Here is a 23621-nt window from a genome sequence, read left to right on the forward strand (position 1 = left end):
CCCCCCCTCCATGTCCCCTGTCCCTGGGCCGATGGGGGGATAGAGGTGGGTGGTGGATTCTCTGGCCACCCCCCCCATGTCCCCTGTCCCTGGGCCGATGGGGGGATAGAGGTGGGTGGTGGATTCTCTGGCCACCCCCCCCATGTCCCCTGTCCCTGGGCCGATGGGGGGATAGAGGTGGGTGGTGGATTCTCTGGCCCCCCCCCCCCATGTCCCCTGTCCCTGGGCCGATGGGGGGATAGAGGTGGGTGGTGGATTCTCTGGCCCCCCCCATGTCCCCTGTCCCTGGGCCGATGGGGGGATAGAGGTGGGTGGTGGATTCTCTGGCCCCCCCCCATGTCCCCTGTCCCTGGGCCGATGGGGGGATAGAGGTGGGTGGTGGATTCTCTGGCCCCCCCCCCCCATGTCCCCTGTCCCTGGGCCGATGGGGGGATAGAGGTGGGTGGTGGATTCTCTGGCCCCTCCCGTGTCCCCTGTCCCTGGGCCGATGGGGGGATAGAGGTGGGTGGTGGATTCTCTGGGCCCCCCCCCATGTCCCCTGTCCCTGGGCCGATGGTGGGGGGATAGAGGTGGGTGGTGGATTCTCTGGCCCCCCCCCCCCCCCATGTCCCCTGTCCCTGGGCCGATGGGGGGATAGAGGTGGGTGGTGGATTCTCTGGCCCCGCCTCTGACCAAGCTCTGCCCGGTCTGCCCAAAGCCTTTCGCCGAGATCACGACACTGACGGACGTACAGGAGGGGATCATCGTGCGCTGCATCCAGCGGCTTAACGAGACATGCCGTGACGTGCGCAACGCGGCCCGCATCATTGGCGACCCCACGCTGCACGCCAAGATGGAGCAAGCGTCCAATCTCATCAAGAGGGACATTGTGTTTGCTGCCAGCTTATACACCCAGTGACCGGGGGAAGGAGGGAACTCCCTCACCGACAGTGTAAATAAACAGCCTGACCAGACTACAGTGTGTGTCTCTTCGTCACGCGTCCCAGACAACGGGCAGAGGGAGGAGCACACATCACTGAAAGCAGGCAAGAGCGTCACAGTGAGGAGCGAAGTGGTTGCAGAGATGGGGAGGGGTATCAGTCCCTGAGGTAACAATAAAGCATTATCTTCCAACAGCTTAAACATGGGGCTCCACAAAATATTGCACGATGCCCCACCTTACCACCCCTTCTGCCCTTGCCCCTTTCCTCCTCCTCTTGCCCTCTTACCCCTCTCCTCCGTCTTGCTGTTCCTCCTCCTTTTAGATAGATAGATACTTTATTCATCCCCATGGGGAAATTCAACTTTTTTCCAATGTCCCATACACTTGTTGTAGCAAAACTAATTACATACAATACTTAACTCAGTAAAAAATATGATATGCATCTAAATCACTAACTCAAAAAGCATTAATAATAGCTTTTAAAAAGTTCTTAAGTCCTGGCGGTAGAATTGTAAAGCCTAATGGCATTGGGGAGTATTGACCTCTTCATCCTGTCTGAGGAGCATTGCATCGATAGTAACCTGTCGCTGAAACTGCTTCTCTGTCTCTGGATGGTGCTATGTAGAGGATGTTCAGAGTTATCCATAATTGACCGTAGCCTACTCAGCGCCCTTCGCTCAGCTACCGATGTTAAACTCTCCAGTACTTTGCCCACGACAGAGCCCGCCTTCCTTACCAGCTTATTAAGACGTGAGGCGTCCCTCTTCTTAATGCTTCCTCCCCAACATGCCACCACAAAGAAGAGGGCGCTCTCCACAACTAACCTATAGAACATCTTCAGCATCTCACTACAGACATTGAATGACGCCAACCTTCTTAGGAAGTACAGTCGACTCTGTGCCTTCCTGCACAAGGCATCTGTGTTGGCAGTCCAGTCTAGCTTCTCGTCTAACTGTACTCCCAGATACTTGTAGGTCTTAGCCTGCTCCACACATTCTCCATTAATGATCACTGGCTCCATATGAGGCCTAGATCTCCTAAAGTCCACCACCATCTCCTTGTTCTTGGTGATATTGAGACGCAGGTAGTTTGAGTTGCACCATATCACAAAGTCCTGTATCAGTTTCCTATACTCCTCCTCCTGTCCATTCCTGACACACCCCACTATGGCCGTGTCATCAGCGAACTTCTGCACATGGCAGGACTCCGAGTTATATTGGAAGTCTGATGTGTACAGGGTGAACAGGACCGGAGAGAGTACGGTTCCCTGCGGCGCTCCTGTGCTGCTGACCACCGTGTCAGACCTACAGTCTCCCAACCGCACATACTGAGGTCTATCTGTCAAGTAGTCCACTATCCAATCCACCATGTCAGAGTCTACTCCCATCTCCGTTAGTTTGTGCCTTAAGATCTTGGGACTCCTTTCCTCCTCTTGCCCCCCTCCTCCTCCCCCTCCTGCCCCCTGCACTCCTCCTGCCCTGCTCATCCTCATCCACCTCCCCTTCCCCTCCTCCACCTCCCCTTCCCTTCCTCCTTCTACCTCCTCCTCTTTGTCCTCCCCTCTGGCCCTGCCCCCTCCGCTACCATCCCCACCCCTTTCCCTCATCCTCCTCGCCCTTCCCCCTCCTCCTCCCTCTGCCCCCACCCCGACTCCTCTCCTCCCCCACCACCTCCCCGCAGCTTCCCCTCTCCCCTCCCTTCTTCACATCCTCTTCACCCCTGCCCCACCGCTCCCCCCGCCCCTCCACTGGTCTGTTACAGTCGGACATGTTGGATGTTTGTGACTTTTATTAGATCAGTTATAGAATGCAGTGCAGAACCACGATGAGGAACGGTTACAAACCTTCCCGTTCTCCAGGACACCCTCCCACCCCTCAGTCCTTCCCCCAGGAGCTGAGAGCGTCAGCAGATCCAATCAGATGCCTTCTGCATCCCACTCTGCTGTTCTCGACGGCGCCCACTGATACAGAAAGTGATTACCCATCCTGCTGTGGGACGGCGATGATGACAACGGAAACCCACCAGGTCCAGCCCCTACCCCTCACCCCCTCTCTGATGCAGAGTCCAGGCGGGCTTCTCACTCCCTCCGTCCATCTGTCCTCTGGCAGGGTGATGAACTTGTCCTTGGCTGGTCGTGTAACTCTGAAGGTCGCGGGGGAGAAGGTAGTGCGCAGAGGGGGCATTGCAGTTGGAGAGAGAGCACCAGGTTGGTGCAGGGGAGAGGAATATTGGCAATTCCTGGAGGTGTTTAAGTATCAGAGTGTCTGTGTCAGTCTGTATGTGTGTCTCTGTGTGTGTGTGTGTGTGTCAGTCTGTCAGAGTGTGTGTGTGTGTGTCTGTGTGTGTCAGTCAGAGTGTCTGTCAGTCTGTCAGAGTGTATGTGTGTCTGTGTCAGTCTGTATGTGTGTGTGTGTGTGTGTGTGTGTGAGTCTGCGTGTACGATGGGAAGGAACCTGTTCTTTGGGTGGGGCACAGTTCTAGTTACCAGACCACAGAAAGTGTGTGTGGTGTTAGAGGCTCTGGGATGGAGAGACAGAACTGGCTGGTTCATTCGCACTGGAGCCTTTTAGAGGTGTAGATAGATAGTTATGGTTATTCGCCCTGGATAGTGGAATCCAGAACTTCAGGGCACAGTAGGACTGAGATTTGGTGAATTGGAGCTGACTGAAGGAAGTGAATAGAATTACAGTCGGAAAGGCGTTTAGACGGGTTGTTGGGTAGATGATAGGCCCTACTCTGGGCAAGTGGGATTAGTGTAGATGAAGTCAGGGGCCAGCATGGGCGAGGTGGGCCGAAGAGCCTGTCTCTGTCCTGAGCGTCGTTGGTCATGGTGATGAGTGACCAGGGTGGGACAGAGGCAGACAGGAGCTGGGGTCACTGGGTGGGTGTACGGGTCTGGCCGGGAGGGAGGGAGTGGAACGGACACTCCTAAGGTGCGCCTGGCTGGGGCTGTAGGAAGCGCACACTCCCGGCAAGGTGCTCCCGGAGCCAGTCCACCACCCGGAACACGTTGAGGTGGAAGTCCCTGGCGTCGACTGGGGGGGAAGAGGCCATACAGACGTCCTTCACGCCCCAGCTCACAACACCCACCTACAATGGAGACAGAGATCACCGTTAGTTCACCACAGGGGCTGGGCCAACACCGAGTCCCCCCACCCCCATCATCTTCAAACGGAGGAGGAGCTGCTTGGTAGGTCAGGCGGCACTTGGACTATCGGTTTCCGTAAGCACACACACTCAACTTCACAAACCCCGCACACACACGTCCGATCCACCAGCAAATCGCAAACACACGAGATTCTGCAGGTGCTGGAAATCCAGAGCAACACACACAAATTCTGGAGGAACTGAGCAGGTCAGCAAACGTCGATGTTTCACCCCGAAACCTGCCATCATTTCCTCCGGTGTTTTGCCCTGGGTTTCCCAACTCTGCAGATCCTCGTCCCCAGAAGGGGAACAAAACCGCCCTCGGCTCCCCCATCCCGTTCACGACTGCGGAACATCGCCTGAAGCCCGGAACTCCCTTCCCAGCTACGCGGAGCTACCAGGAAGACAGCTTCTCTCCCACGGACTGGGGAGGGAGACAAGGGAGGTCGGTGTGTCTGGTGCCACGGCAAATCGGTGTACCTACCTGGATGTACCGGTACAGCTTCCCCACCGACAGGGGACCGCCAGAATCTCCTGTCAAAAGAAAACAGAACCGGGTTCTCAGAAGCCGATCTCGGGGAGACTCGGAGCAGTTATACTACACGCAGACCGTACGACAGAGAAACCGGATTAGACCATCGAGTCTGCTCCGCCAATATGAAAGGCACCGATAGAGTGAGTGGTCTTCTAAAAAACCGTAACATTCCACCATTCCATGATCGCTAAGTTATTTCCCCTCTGCTGTCTTTTCCCGTAACCTTTGACGCTCTGACTAATCAAGAACCTATACCATTCACTTCAAATATACCCAATTGACCTGGCCTCCACAGCTGCCTGTGCTAAAGAATTCCACAGATTCACCACCCTCTGGCTAAAGGATTCCTCCTCATCCTCGTTCTGAAGGGACGTCCTTCTATTCATTGTACTTTCAGGGTGCTTTGCCCAGTGCTTTATGAAGCCTTCGGCTGAACTCGTCCATGCCGAGTTGTCCATTTCCTGCGCGTGGCCCACATCCCCCTCCGAGTTCCTCTCTCAAAATAAATGACCATAAACCTTAAACCTCACCATATTGTGCATTGGTATAGAATGAAAAATGTAATTGTACCTGTTTCTGTCACTTTCTCGGTTCATTTACTTTTGTTAAATCTTGTCCCTCTCTCCCTAAACCTCCACTCTACAGTGATTTATTTACAGAACAGGCCCTTCCGGTTCGGTGACCAGCAATGCACCTGTTTAAGCCCAGCCCCCAATCACAGGACAATTTACAATGATCAATGAACTTACTAGCCGGCTACAGTACCGTCGTGGATGTAGCGGCAGACTTCCCTAAGCTGGGGAGAAGGGCTGTGACCATCCACTCCTGATTTTATAAACCTCGGGGAAACATCTCCAGCCATCTTCATAATGCAAGTCCTCCAGTCCCAGCAAGTTCCCTCAGTTTGTACTAGCGGAGGTGGGGGTGCAGATAAAATCCTGCTAACCAGTAAATGTTCCCGGTGGCGTGCCTCTGGCAGCCAAGGCCAGCTCCTGGCCGTCGTGTGTGGCTCAGCTACTACACCTGGTGGAACTGATTCTACCGACAGGAAGAGGGGCAAAGGTGCCTTAAAACCTGTCACTTCGGGCAGGAGGGGCTCATCAATCGTGGTTGGCAGCTCATCAAGGAGAAGGAAAACTCTGATCTCAAACCTCGCTGCCTTGCGGCTCTACCCTCTCATGGGGAAGGTTTCGGAAGTAGATCCCGAGGAAGAATCTGGAGCTGGAGTCCCTAAGGCATGAGTCAATGCTGATGGCAAGTAGCGTAAACACAAGTAGGCCTTTTCATCGAGGTTGGGTGAGACTGGAACTAGCGGTCATGGGTTAAGGGAGAAAGGTGAAATATTTAAGGGGCAACTGAGGAGAACTTTTTCCACTTAGGGAGTGAGAATGTGGAACGAGGTGTCTGCGGAAGAGGTGGATGTGGGTGGGATCGACTTCAATAGTAAAGAGAATATTATGAGGTGGACGCATGGGTTGTGCAGGTCGATGGAACTGGGTAGATCGATAGTCCGGCACAAACTAGATGGGCCGAAGCTCTGTTTCTGTGCTGTAGTGTTCTATAACTTTATAGTACTTGGAAGGTCATGACGCAGCTGTACAAAACGCTAGTGAGCATTGCTGTCAGTTTTGGTCACCCTGCTGTGGGAAAGATATTGAACTGGAAAGATCTATGAGCATACTGCCAGCGCTTGAGGGACTGAGTCACGGGGAAAGGTTACACGAGTTGGGAACTTATTCCCTGGAGATTTGCTGGTCTATACATGGGCAAATGGACAGTGCTTTACTCGGGTTTAGGGAATCAAGAACTAGAGGGCACAGGTGTAAAGTGAGAGGGGGAAGATTTAAGAGGAAATTGAGGGACGAAGGTTTTTTTTTACACAAAGGGCGGGAAAGAGCTTGGTCAAAGAGAAAGAGGAAGGTTCAATAACAAGTTTTAACTATTGGACAGGTACGTAGATAGGAAAGATTCAAAAGGTTATGAACAAAATACTGGCCAATGGGACTGGTTTATATGTGGCACCTTGGTCAACATGGAACAATTGGGCCAAAGGGCCTATTTCTTGCTGTATGAGAGGTCGAAACCTCTCTGTCTCTCTGAAAACTCCCAGGCTTTCACAGCCTTGAGTTCCAGACATCAATTGTTTACTGCCTGGCTGCAGATTGATGTTTCTTCGAATATACTTGAACCCAAGTATCCCCGTCATGGTTTGTCCTCTGCGTACAGGGAGCAAAGGATGGCCCTGGGACTGCTGGTTGGAGTAGCAGGTTCCGGGAGACCTCACCCTTGCAGCTGACGGCCTCCTGATAGCCTCCTGTGCACAAAAAGCGATCGGTCACCACCTCCTTGACATCAGTCACGTTAACGTAGACTCCAGCTTTGAGAGCAGCTCTTTCACACTCAGCTCGAGCCTGGAAGAAAAATCAAATTGTTGCGACAGGGCAGGGGACATACTTCGAAGTAAGTTTATTATGAAAGCACATATATGCCACCAAATACAATCTTGAGATTAATTTTCTTGTGGGCATACTCGATAAATACAAATAAAGAAAAAGAAAAAAAGAAAACCTGCTACAAGTAACAATAATATGGAATAATTATTGAGAACATGAGATGAAGAGTCCTTGAGAAACGTCCATAGGTTGTGGGAACAGTTCATGGTAGGGTGAGTGAAGTTATGCCCTTTGGTTCAGGAGCCTTATGGTTGAGGGGTAATAACTGTTCCTGAGCCCTGAGGCTCCTGTACCTCCTTTCTAATGGCAGTGAGCGAAACCTCGCCATCACGGAAGGAGCCTGGAGTGCGGTATTCTCAGAAAAGCAGTGCTCTGACCCACACAGCAAGGCCTTCATGAGTAGTGGTATGTAACAGAGCCATAGAACCTCTGGGCATGAGTTTAGAAGGATGAGGGGATTTCTCATTAAAAGAGTCTAGGCCCAGAGGGCAGACACAGCTTCGGAATAGAGGGGTGTCCATTTAGGACAAAGATGGGATCCACCTCATAATTTTGTGTCTGTCATAATTTGAAGCCTCTAGGAGTACCACAACCTTGTGGCTTGTGTGCCTTAATGACCCAGAGGCCTATTTTGCCTGGAGTAAGGGTCTCGGTGGGGTCAAACAGGTTAAAGGGCAGAGGCCAGGCCCTTTGTGATCTTCCAGATTTGGGAATTCAGTTCAGGACTAGCAACGCTGACTGGTCAAAAAGCCAGCTTGTTACAGAAAGAGCAACGGAGGCTCCCGTGTCGTGTGCGATGGTATTCCTGCGTCTCCATCCAGGATTTGCATGACTGACAGCAGTGAAAGCTGAGATGATGAAGGAAGTCCTGAACCCCGCCAAGATCAAGACTTAGAAAGATAAGGACAGTCTGCTTTTGACAACCGAGAAAGAGCAAGAAGCACAACAGACAGAGTATTTCAGGAGAATTACTGAATAAACCTCCACCAAATAAAGAACCTGACATTCAAGAGGCAGCAGAGGACCTCGATATCAACACAGATCCACTCAAGGAAGAAAAGATTGTTGTTGCGATTAAAGAACAGCGATGCTCCAAGGCGCGACAATTTGAAGCTGAACCAAGAGTTGCAGCAGGCATCCTGTAACTACTGTTTACTATAATCGTGGAACAGGGGCAAGTACCCAAGAACTGGACGAATTGAGTTATTGTTAGCATCCCCAAGAAAGGAGCGCACAGTGATTGCAACAACTGGCGTGGCATTACACTTTTGTCAGCCCAGTAAAGTTCTTGCCGAAGACATTGCCCGTCGGATTACAGAGGCTGTCGACGTGTGCTTGAGGAAAGATCAAGTTGGCTTCGGGAGAAGCAAGGACTGTCGACTAGATCTTCACGCGGTGTAACATCACAGAGTGCAGAGACAACTGTATACGAATTTCCTGGACGTTGAAAAGGTTTTGATAGCATCCATGGCGAGCCTCTGGTGAACTAAACCATAAGATATAGGAGCAGAATTAGGCCATTTGGCCCATCGAGTCTGCTCCTCCATTTCATCATGGCTGATTCATTTTCTCTCTCAGCCGCAATCTCCTGCCCTCCCCCTGTATCCCCTTATGCCCTGACTAATCAAGAACCTATCAACCTCTGCCTTAAATATACATAAAGACTTAGCCTCCACAACTGCCCGTGGCAAAGAATTCCACAGATTCATCACTCTCTGGCTAAAGAAATCCCTCCTCATTCCTGTCTAAAAGGACACTCCTCTATTCTGAGGCTGTGTCCTCTAGTCTTGGACACTCCCACCATATGAAATGTCCTTTCCACACCCACATTATCCAAGGCCTTTCATCATTCAATAGGTTTCAATTAGGTCACCCCTCATTCTTCTAAATGCCAGTCAGTACAGGCCCAGAGCCATTAAACGCTCTTCAAATGACAAGCCATTTAACCCTGAAATCGTTTTCGTGAACCTCCTTTGAACCCTCTCCAGTTTCAGCACATCCTTTCTAAGATAAGGAACCCAAAGCTGCATGCAATACTCCAAGTGAGTCCTCATTAGTGTTTAAAGTCTCAACGTTACATCCTTGCTTTTATGTTCCAGTCCTCTTGAAATGAATGCTAACATTGCATTTGCCTTCTTCGCCACAGACTCAACCTGCAAATTAACCTTTAGGGAAGCCTGCACAAGGACTCCCAAATTCCTTTGAGCCTCATATTTTTGTATTTTCTCTCCATTTAGACACGACTCAACCATTTCATTTCTTCTACCAAAGTGCATGACCATACATTTTCCGACACTGTATTCCATCTGTCTTTTCTTCTCCCTTTCTCCTAATCATTCTGTAGCCTCCCTATTTGCTCAAAGCTACCTGCCCCTCCAGCTTTCTGCATATCTGCAAATTTGGGGAAAATCCATCAATTTCATCGTCCAGATCATGGACATAAAACGTAAATAGAATCAATCCCACACAGACCCCTGTGGAACACCATTCATCACCGGCAGCCAATTAGAAAAGTATTCCCACTCTTTAACACCCGCCAATCAGCCACTGCTTTATCCATGCTAGAACCTTTCCTGTAATACTTGTAGCTTGTGAAGCTGCCTCATGTGTGGCACCTTGTCAAAGGCCTTCTGAAACTCCAAATACACATCAACTCCCCCCTCCCTTTGTTGCTCCAGCTTGTTATTTATTATTTGTTCATTTCATTGAGCTACAACGTGTAGTCGGCCCTTTCAGCCATGCTGCCCAGCTCCCCCGATTTAACCCTAGCCCTATCACAGGACAATTTGCAATGATCAATTAACTACAGGCCAGTACGTCCTTGGGTTGTGGGAGGGAACAGGAGCACCTGGAGGAAACCCACACAGTCACGGGGAGAAAATACTAACTCCTTACAGGCAGCGGCGGAAATTGGCCCCTGTAGTTTCTTCAGAGAATTCCAACAGATTTGTCAGGCAGAATTTTTCCTTGAGGAAACCATGCTGACTGTAGCCTATTTTATCATGTGCCTCCAAATACCCCCAAACCTCCTCCATACCAATCGACTCTACCATCTTCCCAACCACTGAGGTCAGACTAACTAGCCTGTAGTTTCCTTTCTTCTGCCTCTCTCGCTGTTGGTGTTTAAAATCTTACCAATCTGCTATCTTCCCACTGTTATATGTCTACCTTTGGTTTTGACTTCCCTTTTTGCCCATGCTTGCCTTTAGAGTATTACTTCCTCTTTGGGATGTGTATATCCTGTGCCTTCCAGAAATTCCAGCAATTGCTGCTCTGCCGTCATCCCTGCCAGTGTTCTTTTCCAATCAATTCTGGCCAACACCTCTCTCATTCCTCTAATTTCTTTTATTCCACTGCAATACTGATAAATATTCCAATCTGGAATAATTGATCATCCAGTGGGCTCAACCATGAGCTGCTCTACAAAACCATCTCATAGGCATTCAAGAAATCCCCCCTCTTGGAATTCTCAGATCATATGGATCCTTTCCAAAATTGTCCAGCTTATCCAGAGTTTCAGTGCTAACTTCACCTGCAGACCGGGGACTGCAATTTGAGCTTTGAAGTGGACAGCCAGCGCCTCTTCCCCAGGGCACCACTGCTCAGTACAAGAGGACATGGCTTTAAGGTGAGGGGAGGGAAGTTCAAGGGGGATATTAGAGGAAGGTTTTTCACTCAGAGTGGTTGGTGCATGGAATGCACTGCCTGAGTCAGTGGTGGAGGCAGATACACTAGTGAAGTTTAAGAGACTACTAGACAGGTATATGGAGGAATTTAAGGTGGGGGGTTATATGGGAGGCAGGGTTTGAGGGTCAGCATAACATTGTGGGCCGAAGGGCCTGTACTGTGCTGTACTATTCTATGTTCTAAGTCAAGACAGGAGTCAGGTAAGGCTGTGTGATATCAGTGATTGGGTTATGAGACAAACAATGAGGGTGAGCAGAGTGGCATTAGGTGGACACTATTCTTTACTTTAGAAGACCTTGAATTTGCAGATGACCTCGCGTTACTATCACATACACACCAGCACATGCAAAATAAAACTCAGCGCCCATGTACCTTTGGCGAACGGGTTGGACTGAGACTCAGCCGGAGAAAGATTGAGACCATGACCATCAGAGTCGAGTCTCCTCCCGCCATGGCATATAGCGTTATCTTACCCAGACTGGGTAAGACTCATCTGCCTGGGCAGTATTATTCGGTTGGATGGTAGGACCAAGGGCGCCATCCAGTGCAGACTCAGCAAAGACAGAAACGACTTCAGATCAATGAGCAACAGGTAGGGATCAACCAAGTACAGTGCCCACACTGTTGTACGCGTCATGCTGCTGCATGAAAGAGAACGACCTTGTCAAGTTGTTATTCCACACCATGAGCCTCTGGAAGACCTGCCATATTTTCTGGCCAAGAAAAATTTCCAACCCCTGCGTAATCTTTCAGTGCCGCCGAGGAGGCGTGGTCACTGTCGTCATGAGGAAACATTGGAGATGGATGAGAAGAGGGGCTAACTCCATCATCAAGACAGCACTTCATTGGACCCCTGACAGGCGGAGGAAAAGCTGGAGACCTCAGACAATGGTGCCATACCGTAGAGGCAGAAACGAGGACCCTGAACCACATCTGGACAAAATAGAGAAGATGGCCAAGGACAGACGGGGATGGAGGACCTTCATTGCTGTCCTAAACGCCAGGGGTATAACAGGCATTAACTAGCTAATAATTTGAAACGTTTTTAACGTTTTTTTCCTCCACGTTCAGTAAACGGTGGTTACTCATCACCATTCCCAGCAGAGGGAGAAAGTTTCCGCTGACTCGCACATTCTTGTCGCTTGTCCTCGCTGGGTTAATCTTTATGCTGCCCCACTTTCCACTCACCTGTCCCGCCATCTTTATTTTCACCTTTTTTAAGTCTTGGCGGTGGTCCCTGGTCCGGACAAATTTTGCTTCCACTATTCCTGATATCGGCAGTAGATCGCTTTCTGTAAAAGTGGGTAGAGTTAAGGATGTGGGGCAGTTATGGGTTCTCTCGGATTGGAGGAGCAACAACTCATATTCTGTCTAGTTTCCAACCTTATGGCATGAACATCGATTTCTCCAACTTCCGGTAATTTTACCCCACCTTTTCCCTACGGTTCATTCCTCCACTCTAGCCTCTTACCTCTTCTCACCTCCCCCTGGTGTCCCTACCTCTTCCCTTTCTCCCATGGTCTACTCTCAATAGACAGGAGTAGGCCATTCGGCCCTTTAAGCCAGCCTCACCATTCAATGTGATCATGGCTGATCATCCACAATCAGCACCCCGTTCCTTCCTTCTCCCCATATCCCTTGACTCCACTATCTTTAAGAGCTCTATCTAACTCTTTCTTGAAAGCATCCAGAGAATTGGTCTCCACTGCCATCTGAGACAGAGCATTCCATAGATCCACAACTCTCTGGGTGAAAAGGTTTTTCCTGAGCTCCGTTCTAAATGACCTACCCCTTATTCTTAAACTGTGGCCTCTGGTTCTGGACTCCCCCAACATCGGGAACATGTTTCCTGCCTCTAGCATGTTCAATCCCTTAATAATCTTATGTTTCAATCTGATCCCCTCTCATCCTTCTAAATTCCAGTGTATTCAGGCCCAGTCGCTCCAATCTTTCAACATATGACAGTCCCGCCATCCCGGAAATTAACCTCGTGAATCTATGCTGCACTTCCTCAATAGCAAGTATGTCCTTCCTCAAATTTGGAGACCAAAACTGAACACAATACTCCAGGTGTGGTCTCACCAGGGCCCTGTACAACTGCAGAAGGATCTCTTTGCTCCTATACTCAACTCCCCTTGTTATGAAGGCCAACGTGCCATTAGTTTTCTTCACTGCCTGCTGTACCTGCATGCTTACTTTCAGTGACTGATGTACAAGAACACCTAGATCTTGTTGTACTTCCCCTTTTCCTAACTTGACACCGTTCAGATAGTATTCTGCCTTCCTGTTCTTGTCACCAAAGTCGATAACCTCACAGTTATCCACATTAAACTGCATCTGCCATGCATCTGCCCACTCACCCAACCTGTCCAAGTCACCCTACATTCTCCTACCATCCTCCTCATATTTCACACTGCCACCCAGCTTTGTGTCATCTCCAAATTTGCTAATGTTACTTTCTCCTCTCCAATCGGATTCCTTCTTCTCCAGACAGAGATGGAGGACCTTCTTTACCTCCCACCTCCCAGCCTCTTACTTCATCTCCTTCCCCCATCCACTTGGCTTCTCCTATCACCTTCCAGCTTTACTTTCTCCTCCCCCCCCCCATTCTTTTCGGGCATCAACCCTTTCCTTTCCATTTCTGAAGACGGGTCTCAGCCGAAACGTCAACTGTTTATTCATTTCCACAGATGACTGACCTGCTGAGTTACTCCAGTATTCTGTGTTGCTCCATCTCCCCACCCTCATGAGGACCCACTCCCACCCAGAGCCTATCCATTTTACGCATATGGTTGTCATGGATGCATCTCCCTCTCATTCCCCAAACTTCAGTCACGTACTCGCCTCTGACTGCAAGACCGACTACCTGCCTTACTGGCAGATAAGCGAAAAAATTAAGGTCATGAAGAAGGATATGTTCTTCCAATCTGACCCTTCCCCTGATCCCTGCGGGCACCCCCATCTCCACAACCTTCAGAGAGATCCCGTATGCCCCCCAATATTCATCGCCAGAGCCGTGTGCCGTAGCTTGGAGCGGGGAGGCTGGTAGTGTAATGGCCGGTATAACGCCTTACAGTGCTAGGGACCCGGGCTCAATTCCTGCCGCGGTCTGTGAGGAGTTTGTACACTCTCTCTGTGACCGCGTGGGTTTCCTCCCCAATCCCAAAGATGGACATGATACAATAGCGCCAGAAGCGTGGACACCATTGCGTGCTGACCCGGCACATCCTTGTCGTTCACACTAAATGACGCAATTCACTGTACGTTTTATTATACAAATAAAGCTTATTTTCAAATCCTGAAGAGTTTACCGTGGTCGGAGCAGCTCGTTCCCGTCCGCGATCTGCGCAGAGCCACACTAGTCTCCTCGGTGCAGGGCAGGCAGATGGGTCTGGACATGGAGAGAGATGAGAGCGGTGTGACGTTCACCTACGAGCGAGGAACCAAGCCAGTCCCGGCTCGAAAGGTTCTTCCCACCAACCAAGCCCAGTATATTAATTAACTCTACCACTCTCCCCACCCCCCCCCCATCTATTACCTCACTTACTTCATTGAACCCTAAGAACTTTAAACTTCTCTTTATAATGCTGATTGCATTACATTGCCTCATCACCCCCACTGGGGCAAAATCCACTACCCAGAGTCCTCTGTCCTGGGCCAGTCTTTCAAATCGTCCCTGGGTGTAGCCCACTTTCCAAGATCTATCCTCTCCCAGGGGAAGTCTTTGGAGCTTCTGTAGCTCTGGGTTTTACGGGATGGGGTTATTAACCCCATACCCAAACTCCTCCTCTCGCAGTCGGGCTTGGGATTGTAAATACATGTTGGGGTGTCCAGGGAGGGGGAGCACCTCTCACTTCTCGTGTCCATTCCGGGCAGCTCACTCACCTTTGGTCCTCATCGGAAACTCGGCTCTCAACTTTAGCTCCAAGTAGCTGATTTGCATGCGTCAGCCGTCACACTTCGACAGGCGGGCGAAACCAGGCGTGGGGAGCCGGCCGAGAGGTAGGGCCATGGCTGTGCTAACATGCAAAGTCAGCTTCGGTAGACTGGGCAGATGAGATCTGTTACACACCGTGGATGGCATACCAAGGCACAGAAGACACCATGGTTGTCCATTGCAAGCAAGGAAGACCCCAGTTTGTGACGACTACCCAAATCACTCGGACTTCTGAGGTGGAGAGTGGAACTGCCCCAGTGCCACGTTATCCATTCACCCGCACAGGTCTCCTGTCATCGTCGGACAGACTGGTATTTATTGGCTTATGAACATTTTATTCCATGTCCAGCCGCACCACTCACATCGGCTCCTCTCCGAGAGGGACTCCTCCCCGGTGAGTTGCTCCCTCAGCATCAGCGCAGGTATTACCACTGCGCAAAGCTCCCTGGTCATCTCCCCACCCACAGGGGGTGCCCAATCGGCGATGTCGCACACACAGTGTAGCGCTCCCCCAATAACCCCATCTGTTACCCCACCGCAGAGTTCATCCAGCAGATTCTTTGCTGCAGCAGTCTCTCTCTCACACGCACTTTGTCTCCCTTACTCTGCCTCTCTTTGTCCCTGTTACTCTTTCTCTCTCTGCCTGCCTGTCTCTCTCGCTCTCTCTCTCTCTCTCCTAACATAGAAAATAGGTGCAGGAGTAGGCCATCCGGCCCTTCGAGCCTGCACCGCCATTCACTGTGATCATGGTTGATCATCCAACTCAGAACCCTGTACCTGCTTTCTCTCCATACCCCCTGATCCCTTTAGCCACAAGGGCCATATCTAACTTCCTCTTAAATATAGCCAATGAACCGGCCTCAACTGTTTCCTGTGGCAGGGAATTCCACAGATTCACCACTCTCTGTGTGAAGAAGTTTCTCCTCATCTCGGTCCTAAAAGGCTTCCCCCTTATCCTTAAACTGTGACCCCTCGTTCTGGACTTCCCCAACATCGGAAACAATCTTCCTGCATCTAGCCTGTCCAATCCCTTTAGAATTTTATACGTTTCAATAAGATCCCCCCTCAATCTTCTAAATTCTAGTGAGTATCAGCCTAATCGATCCAGTGTTTCTTCATATGAAAGTCCTGCCATCCCAGGAATCAATCTGGTGAACCTTCTCTGTACTCCCTCTATGGCAAGAATGTCTTTCCTCAGATTAGGGGACCAAAACTGCACACAATATTCTCGGTACGGTCTCACCAAGACCTTGTACAACTGCAGTAGAGCCTCCCTGCTCCTGTACTCAAATCCTTTAGCTATGAATGCCAACATACCATTCGCCTTTTTCACCGCCTGCTGTACCTGCATACCCACCTTCAATGACTGGTGTACAATGACACCCAGGTCTCGTTGCATCTCCCCTTTTCCTAATCGGCCACCGTTCAGATAATAATCTGTTTTCCTGTTCTTGCAACCAAAGTGGATAACCTCACATTTATCCACAATAAATTGCATCTGCCATGAATTTGCCTACTCACCTAACCTATCCAAGTCACCCTGCATCCTCTCTCTCTGTCTCTCTCACATTCTGTGTGTTCTAGTGAACAGTATATACTTCTGTGTCTGACTGTGTGTGTCTCTGCGTGTCTTCGTGTGTGTGCGCGCGTGTTTTGTGTCTGTGCTGCGCACTGTGTCTGAGTCTGTGAGTCCTTGTATGCCTGTTGATGTGTGTCTGTGCGTCTGTCTCTCTCTCTGTGTTTCTGTGACTCTGCATGAGCATAGGTTCGGGAAGGAGCAGTGCCTGCAGCCCCGAAGCAGGGAGCCTAGCAGAGGGCATGAGGTCGGGTCCTGGTCCCCGTACCTGATATCCGTTGTGAATTTCAGCTCTGTCGCCAGCTTGATCAGAGCCACGTCATAATCGTAGAATTCACGGATCTTCTTCGCTATCTTCCCGGTCAGATTGTACTGTGGATGTACAATGACTTGCTCAATCTTCACTATGATCTTGGCAGAACTCCCTGCGGGACCAGAAAGGCAAATGGAACCCAAAGCTTCTTCTGAAAGACGAGAAAATCTGCAGATGCTGGAAGTGCAAAGCACACATTCAGAATAATGGAGGAAGTCAGCAGATCAGGCAACATCCATCGGGAGTCTCGGCCCGACAAGTCGCCTGTTATAGATGCTGCCGGGCCTGCTGAGCTTCCTGGGAAGAAGTTCAAGGGTCAGAGTAAATGTATTAGCCAAGTATGTCACAGTACTGAGATAACTCTCCTGCAGACATTCACAGCACAACAGAGAAATGGTACAGAATCAGCGGAAAACTACACAAAAAACAAAGGAAATGTGGAAATGAAGGAAGCTGCATAAATAAAATCAATACTGAGAACGTGGTTTGCAGAGTCCTGAAGGTGAATGTACCACACTGCTTTAGGAGTCTGATGGGTGAGGTGTAATAATTGTTCCTGAACTGAGTAGTGTGGCTCGTGAGTCAGAAGAGAGCGAGGCCTGAAGGGTGGAGTTTCTTGATGATAGACATTGCTTTCTTGTAGTACATGGGGTGATTGATAAGTTCGTGGCCTACGGTAGAGGGAGTCAGTTTTAGAAAACCTAGCACATTTATTTTTCAACATAGTCCCATCCTCGCTCCCTCGCACCTCCCACCCCGTCTCACAAAGCGACACCCCCTCAGAATCGTCCACTGTCGTGGTGGTAATCACTGGGTGCAGCCTCTTCCCCATCTCTCCCACGGCGCGGCGATCCCTTAGCATCATCACTCCGCAGAGAGACGCTCCCTCCCTCCGCTCATTAAAGCACGGGCTGTGACGCTCCCTCTTCTTACCCACGCGTATGGACAGGTCGCTGGGGTCTTCACTCGCCAGGTTTCCGAAACAGTGAGCCGCCGTCAGAATCCACTGCGGTGCCACGATGGAACCGGAGCAGCGGCTGTTCTGTGGAAAGGATTGGGAACTCCCTGTTAGGCACAGTACCCAGATTCAAACCTCCTCCGCCCCAGGACAGGGAACTTTGTGGGCTTGGAACAGGGTCAGTGGGCAAGGATCGGTGTGCAGGAGCCAAAGGGCAGAAGCCTGCAGTCACAGGACAGTGGGTGGGTCAGTGGGCACAGGTTACGGGCAGCGCAGTGATAGTGGATGCGAGATGAGACGAAGGGATCCGTCACTCACCGGTTTCTGGTTGTGGAGGATGTCAGTGAACCAGGGGTAAGAATCCTGTTCATCGGTGGCATTTAAACTCTTGTTGGCAAATCCGCAGAGGCTTCCCACTGAGGAGAGATTCTGCAAGCGGAGAAACTGAATGAAATCTCTCCTGAGTTGCCACTCCACCCCCCTGCCCCAGCGAGGAGCACCCGCTCACCCCTCGATACCCCCTCTCCTCCCCAGCGAGGAGCACCCCTCTCCACCCCTCCCCTCGAACCCTACCCCCGTCCCTCAGCGAGGAGCACCCTCTCCACCCCCTCCCCCAGCGAGGAGCACCCTCTAAACCCCCCGTCCAGTCAGCGAGGAGCACCCTCTCCACCCCTCCCCCGAGAGGCCCAGCGAGGAACACCCTCTAAAGCCCCTCCCCCAGCGAGGAGCACCCTCAACACCCCCTCCCCCAGCGAGGAGCACCCTCTCCACCCCCTGCCCCAGCGAGGAACACCCTCTAAAGCCCCTCCCTCAGCGAGGAGCACCCTCTCCACCCCCCTCCCACAGCGAGGCGCAGCCTCCCCACCCCCTCCCCCAGCGAGGAGCACCCTCTAAACCCCCGTCCATCAGCGAGGAGCACCCTCAACACCCCCTCCCCCAGCGAGGAGCACCCTCTCCACCCCCTCCCCCAGCGAGGAGCACCCTCTCCACCCCCCTCCCCCAGCGAGGAGCACCCTCTCCACCCCTCCCCCAGCGAGGAGCACCCTCTCCACCCCTCCCCCAGCGAGGAGCACCCTCTAAAGCCCCGTCCATCAGCGAGGAGCACCCTCAACACCCCCTCCCCCAGCGAGGAGCACCCTCTCCACCCCTCCCCCAGCGAGGAGCACCCTCTAAACCCCCGTCCATCAGCGAGGAGCACCCTCTCCACCCTCTCCCCCAGCGAGGAGCACCCGCTTCACCCCCTCCCCCAGCGAGGAGCACCCTCTAAAGCCCCTCCCCCAGCGAGGAGCACCCTCTCCACCCCCTCCCCCAGCGAGGAGCACCCTCTAAACCCCCGTCCATCAGCGAGGAGCACCCTCAACACCCCCTCCCCCAGCGAGGAGCACCCTCTAAACCCCCGTCCCTCAGCGAGGAGCACCCTCTCCAACCCCTCCCCCAGCGAGGAGCACCCTCTCCACTCCCTCGCCCAGCGAGGAGCACCCTCAACACCCCCTCCCCCAGCGAGGAGCACCCTCTAAACCCCCGTCCCTCAGCGAGGAGCACCCTCTCCACCCCCTCCCCCAGCGAGGAGCACCCTCTCCACCCCCTCCCCCAGCGAGGCGCACCCTCCCCACCCCCCCTCCCCCAGCGAGGAGCACCCTCTAAAGCCCCTCCCCCAGCGAGGAGCACCCGCTTCTCACCCCCTCCCCCAGCGAGGAGCACCCTCTAAACCCCCTGTCCCAGCAAGGAGCACCCTCTCCACCCCTCCCCCAGCGAGGAACACCCTCTCCACCCCCTGCCCCAGCGAGGAGCACCCTCTCCACCCCCTCCCCCAGCGAGGAGCACCCTCTAAACCCCCGTCCATCAGCGAGGAGCACCCTCAACACCCCCTCCCCCAGCGAGGAGCACCCTCTCCACCCCCTGCCCCAGCGAGGAGCACCCTCTAAAACCCCCGTCCATCAGCGAGGAGCACCCTCAACACCCCCTCCCCCAGCGAGGAGCACCCTCTAAACCCCCGTCCCTCAGCGAGGAGCACCCTCTCCACCCCCTGTCCCAGCAAGGAGCACCCGCTTCAACCCCCTCCCCCAGCGAGGAACACCCTCTAAACCCCCCGTCCCTCAGCGAGGAGCACCCTCTCCACCCCCTCCTCCAGCGAGGAGCACCCTCTAAACCCCGGTCCCTCAGCGAGGAGCACCCTCTCCACCCCCTCCCCCAGCGAGGAGCACCCTCTCCACCCCCTCCCCCAGCGAGGAGCACCCTCTCCACCCCCTCCCCCAGCGAGGAGCACCCGCTTCACCCCCTGCCCCAGCGAGGAGCACCCTCTCCACCCCCTGCCCCAGCGAGGAGCACCCTCTAAACCCCCGTCCATCAGCGAGGAGCACCCTCAACACCCCCTCCCCCAGCGAGGAGCACCCTCTAAACCCCCGTCCCTCAGCGAGGAGCACCCTCTCCAACCCCTGTCCCAGCAAGGAGCACCAGCTTCACCCCCTCCCCCAGCGAGGAACACCCTCTAAACCCCCGTCCCTCAGCGAGGAGCACCCTCTCCACCCCCTCCCCCAGCGAGGAGCACCCTCTAAACCCCCGTCCCTCAGCGAGGAGCACCCTCTCCACCCCCTCCCCCAGCGAGGAGCACCCTCAACACCCCCTGCCCCAGCGAGGAACACCCTCTAAAGCCCCTCCCCCAGCGAGGAGCACCCTCTCCACCCCCTCCCCCAGCGAGGAGCACCCTCTAAACCCCCGTCCCTCAGCGAGGAGCACCCTCAACACCCCCTCTCCCAGCGAGGAGCACCCTCTCCACTCCCTCGCCCAGCGAGGAGCACCCTCTCCACCCCCTCCCCCAGCGAGGAGCACCCTCTAAACCCCCGTCCCTCAGCGAGGAGCACCCTCAACACCCCCCTCTCCCAGCGAGGAGCACCCTCTAAAACCCCCGTCCCTCAGCGAGGAGCACCCTCAACACCCCCTCCCCCCCAGCGAGGAGCACCCTCTAAACCCCCGTCCCTCAGCGAGGAGCACCCTCTCCACCCCCCTCCCCCAGCGAGGAGCACCCTCTAAACCCCCGTCCCTCAGCGAGGAGCACCCTCAACACCCCCTCCCCCCAGCGAGGAGCACCCTCTCCACCCCCTCCCCCAGCGAGGAGCACCCTCTCCACCCCCTCGCCCAGGGAGGAGCACCCTCTCCACCCCCTCCCCCAGCGAGGAGCACCCCTCTCCACCCCCTCGCCCAGCGAGGAGCACCCTCAACACCCCCTCCCCCAGCGAGGAGCACCCTCTAAACCCCCGTCCCTCAGCGAGGAGCACCCTCTCCACCCCCTCCCCCAGCGAGGAGCACCCTCTAAACCCCCGTCCCTCAGCGAGGAGCACCCTCAACACCCCCTCCCCCAGCGAGGAGCACCCTCTCCACCCCCTCCCCCAGCGAGGAGCACCCTCTCCATCCCCGTCCCTCAGTGAGGCGCACCCTCTCCACCCCCTCCCCCAGCGATGAGCACCCTCTAAACCCCCGTCCCTCAGCGAGGAGCACCCTCTCCACCCCCTCCCCCAGCGAGGAGCACCCTCTCCACCCCCTGCCCCAGCGAGGAGCACCCTCTAAACCCCCGTCCATCAGCGAGGAGCACCCTCAACACCCCCTCCCCCAGCGAGGAGCACCCTCTAAACCCCCGTCCCTCAGCGAGGAGCACCCTCTCCACCCCCTGTCCCAGCAAGGAGCACCCGCTTCACCCCCCTCCCCCAGCGAGGAACACCCTCTAAACCCCCGTCCCTCAGCGAGGAGCACCCTCTCCACCCCCCCTCTCCAGCGAGGAGCACCCTCTAAACCCCGGTCCCTCAGCGAGGAGCACCCTCTCCACCCCCTCCCCCAGCGAGGAGCACCCTCTCCACCCCCTCCCCCAGCGAGGAGCACCCTCTCCACCCCCTCCCCCAGCGAGGAGCACCCGCTTCACCCCCCTGCCCCAGCGAGGAGCACCCTCTCCACCCCCTGCCCCAGCGAGGAGCACCCTCTAAACCCCCGTCCATCAGCGAGGAGCACCCTCAACACCCCCTCCCCCAGCGAGGAGCACCCTCTAAACCCCCGTCCCTCAGCGAGGAGCACCCTCTCCAACCCCTGTCCCAGCAAGGAGCACCAGCTTCACCCCCTCCCCCAGCGAGGAACACCCTCTAAACCCCCGTCCCTCAGCGAGGAGCACCCTCTCCACCCCCTCCCCCAGCGAGGAGCACCCTCTAAACCCCCGTCCCTCAGCGAGGAGCACCCTCTCCACCCCCTCCCCCAGCGAGGAGCACCCTCAACACCCCCTGCCCCAGCGAGGAACACCCTCTAAAGCCCCTCCCCCAGCGAGGAGCACCCTCTCCACCCCCTCCCCCAGCGAGGAGCACCCTCTAAACCCCCGTCCCTCAGCGAGGAGCACCCTCAACACCCCCTCTCCCAGCGAGGAGCACCCTCTCCACTCCCTCGCCCAGCGAGGAGCACCCTCTCCACCCCCCTCCCCCAGCGAGGAGCACCCTCTAAACCCCCGTCCCTCAGCGAGGAGCACCCTCAACACCCCCTCTCCCAGCGAGGAGCACCCTCTAAACCCCCGTCCCTCAGCGAGGAGCACCCTCAACACCCCCCTCCCCCAGCGAGGAGCACCCTCTAAACCCCCGTCCCTCAGCGAGGAGCACCCTCTCCACCCCCTCCCCCAGCGAGGAGCACCCTCTAAACCCCCGTCCCTCAGCGAGGAGCACCCTCAACACCCCCTCCCCCAGCGAGGAGCACCCTCTCCACCCCCTCCCCCAGCGAGGAGCACCCTCTCCACCCCCTCGCCCAGGGAGGAGCACCCTCTCCACCCCCTCCCCCAGCGAGGAGCACCCTCTCCACCCCCTCGCCCAGCGAGGAGCACCCTCAACACCCCCTCCCCCAGCGAGGAGCACCCTCTAAACCCCCGTCCCTCAGCGAGGAGCACCCTCTCCACCCCCTCCCCCAGCGAGGAGCACCCTCTAAACCCCCGTCCCTCAGCGAGGAGCACCCTCAACACCCCCCTCCCCCAGCGAGGAGCACCCTCTCCACCCCCTCCCCCAGCGAGGAGCACCCCTCTCCATCCCCGTCCCTCAGTGAGGCGCACCCTCTCCACCCCCTCCCCCAGCGATGAGCACCCTCTAAACCCCCGTCCCTCAGCGAGGAGCACCCTCTCCACCCCCTCCCCCAGCGAGGAGCACCCTCTAAACCCCCGTCCCTCAGCGAGGAGCACCCTCAACACCCCCTCCCCCAGCGAGGAGCACCCTCTCCACCCCCTCCCCCAGCGAGGAGCACCCTCTCCATCCCCGTCCCTCAGTGAGGAGCACCCTCTCCACCCCCTCCCGCAGCGAGGCGCACACTCTCCACCCCCGTCCCTCAGCGAGGAGCACCGTCTCCACCCTCTCCCTCAGCGAGGAGCACCGTCTCCACCCCCGTCCCTCAGTGAGGCGCACCCTCTCCACCCCCGTCCCTCAGTGAGGCGCACCCTCTCCACCCCCTCCCTCAGCGAGGAGCACCCTCTCCACCCCTTCCCCCAGTGAGGAGCACCCTCTCCACCCCTTCCCCCAGTGAGGAGCACCCTCTCCACCCCCTCCCTCAGCGAGGAGCACCCTCTCCACCCCTTCCCCCAGTGAGGAGCACCCTCTCCAACCCCTCCCCCAGTGAGGAGCACCCTCTCCACCCCTTCCCCCAGTGAGGAGCACCCTCTCCACCACCTCCCCCAGTGAGGAGCACCCTCACCACCTCTTCCCCCAGTGAGGAGCACCCGCTCCACCCCCTCCCCCGGTGAGGAGCACACTCTCCACCCCTTCCCCCAGTGAGGAGCACCCTCACCACCCCTTCCCCCAGTGAGGAGCACCCTCTCCACCCCCTCCCCCAGTGAGGAGCACCCTCTCCACCCCTTCCCCCAGTGAGGAGCACCCTCACCACCTCTTCCCCCAGTGAGGAGCACCCGCAACACCCCCTCCCCAGTGAGGAGCACCCTCTCCACCCCCTCCCCCAGTGAGGAGCACCCTCTCCAACCCCTCCCCCAGTGAGGAGCATTCTCTCCACCCCCGTCCCCCAGCGAGGAGCACCCTCTCCACCCCCTCCCCAGGCGAGGAGCACACTCTCCTCCCCCTCCCCCAGTGAGGA

At 55.0% G+C, this 23621-nt stretch overlaps 2 protein-coding genes across 2 annotated transcripts in view; one reads left to right on the top strand and one right to left on the bottom strand.

The window, feature by feature from the left end:
• skic2 (SKI2 subunit of superkiller complex) overlaps positions 1-953 on the top strand; it is a 110382-nt gene extending 109429 nt beyond the window's left edge. The window contains exon 29 of the mRNA XM_073034813.1: positions 698-953. Coding sequence (XP_072890914.1) covers positions 698-898 — 201 coding nt within the window. The 3' untranslated portion in view covers positions 899-953. The remainder of the gene's footprint in view (positions 1-697) is intronic.
• A 1739-nt stretch (positions 954-2692) lies between these two features.
• Positions 2693-23621, bottom strand: part of LOC140719894 (complement factor B-like) — an 86826-nt gene continuing 65897 nt past the window's right edge. Inside the window, exons 11-18 of the mRNA XM_073034823.1 lie at positions 17847-17956; positions 17504-17612; positions 16526-16682; positions 14056-14135; positions 11933-12036; positions 6889-7015; positions 4554-4603; positions 2693-4012 (exon numbers count right to left, since the gene is read on the bottom strand). Coding sequence (XP_072890924.1) covers positions 3851-4012; positions 4554-4603; positions 6889-7015; positions 11933-12036; positions 14056-14135; positions 16526-16682; positions 17504-17612; positions 17847-17956 — 899 coding nt within the window. The 3' untranslated portion in view covers positions 2693-3850. The remainder of the gene's footprint in view (positions 4013-4553; positions 4604-6888; positions 7016-11932; positions 12037-14055; positions 14136-16525; positions 16683-17503; positions 17613-17846; positions 17957-23621) is intronic.

This window comes from Hemitrygon akajei, chromosome 2, assembly GCF_048418815.1.
Source record: "Hemitrygon akajei chromosome 2, sHemAka1.3, whole genome shotgun sequence".
NCBI classification, from domain to species: Eukaryota; Metazoa; Chordata; class Chondrichthyes; order Myliobatiformes; family Dasyatidae; genus Hemitrygon; species Hemitrygon akajei.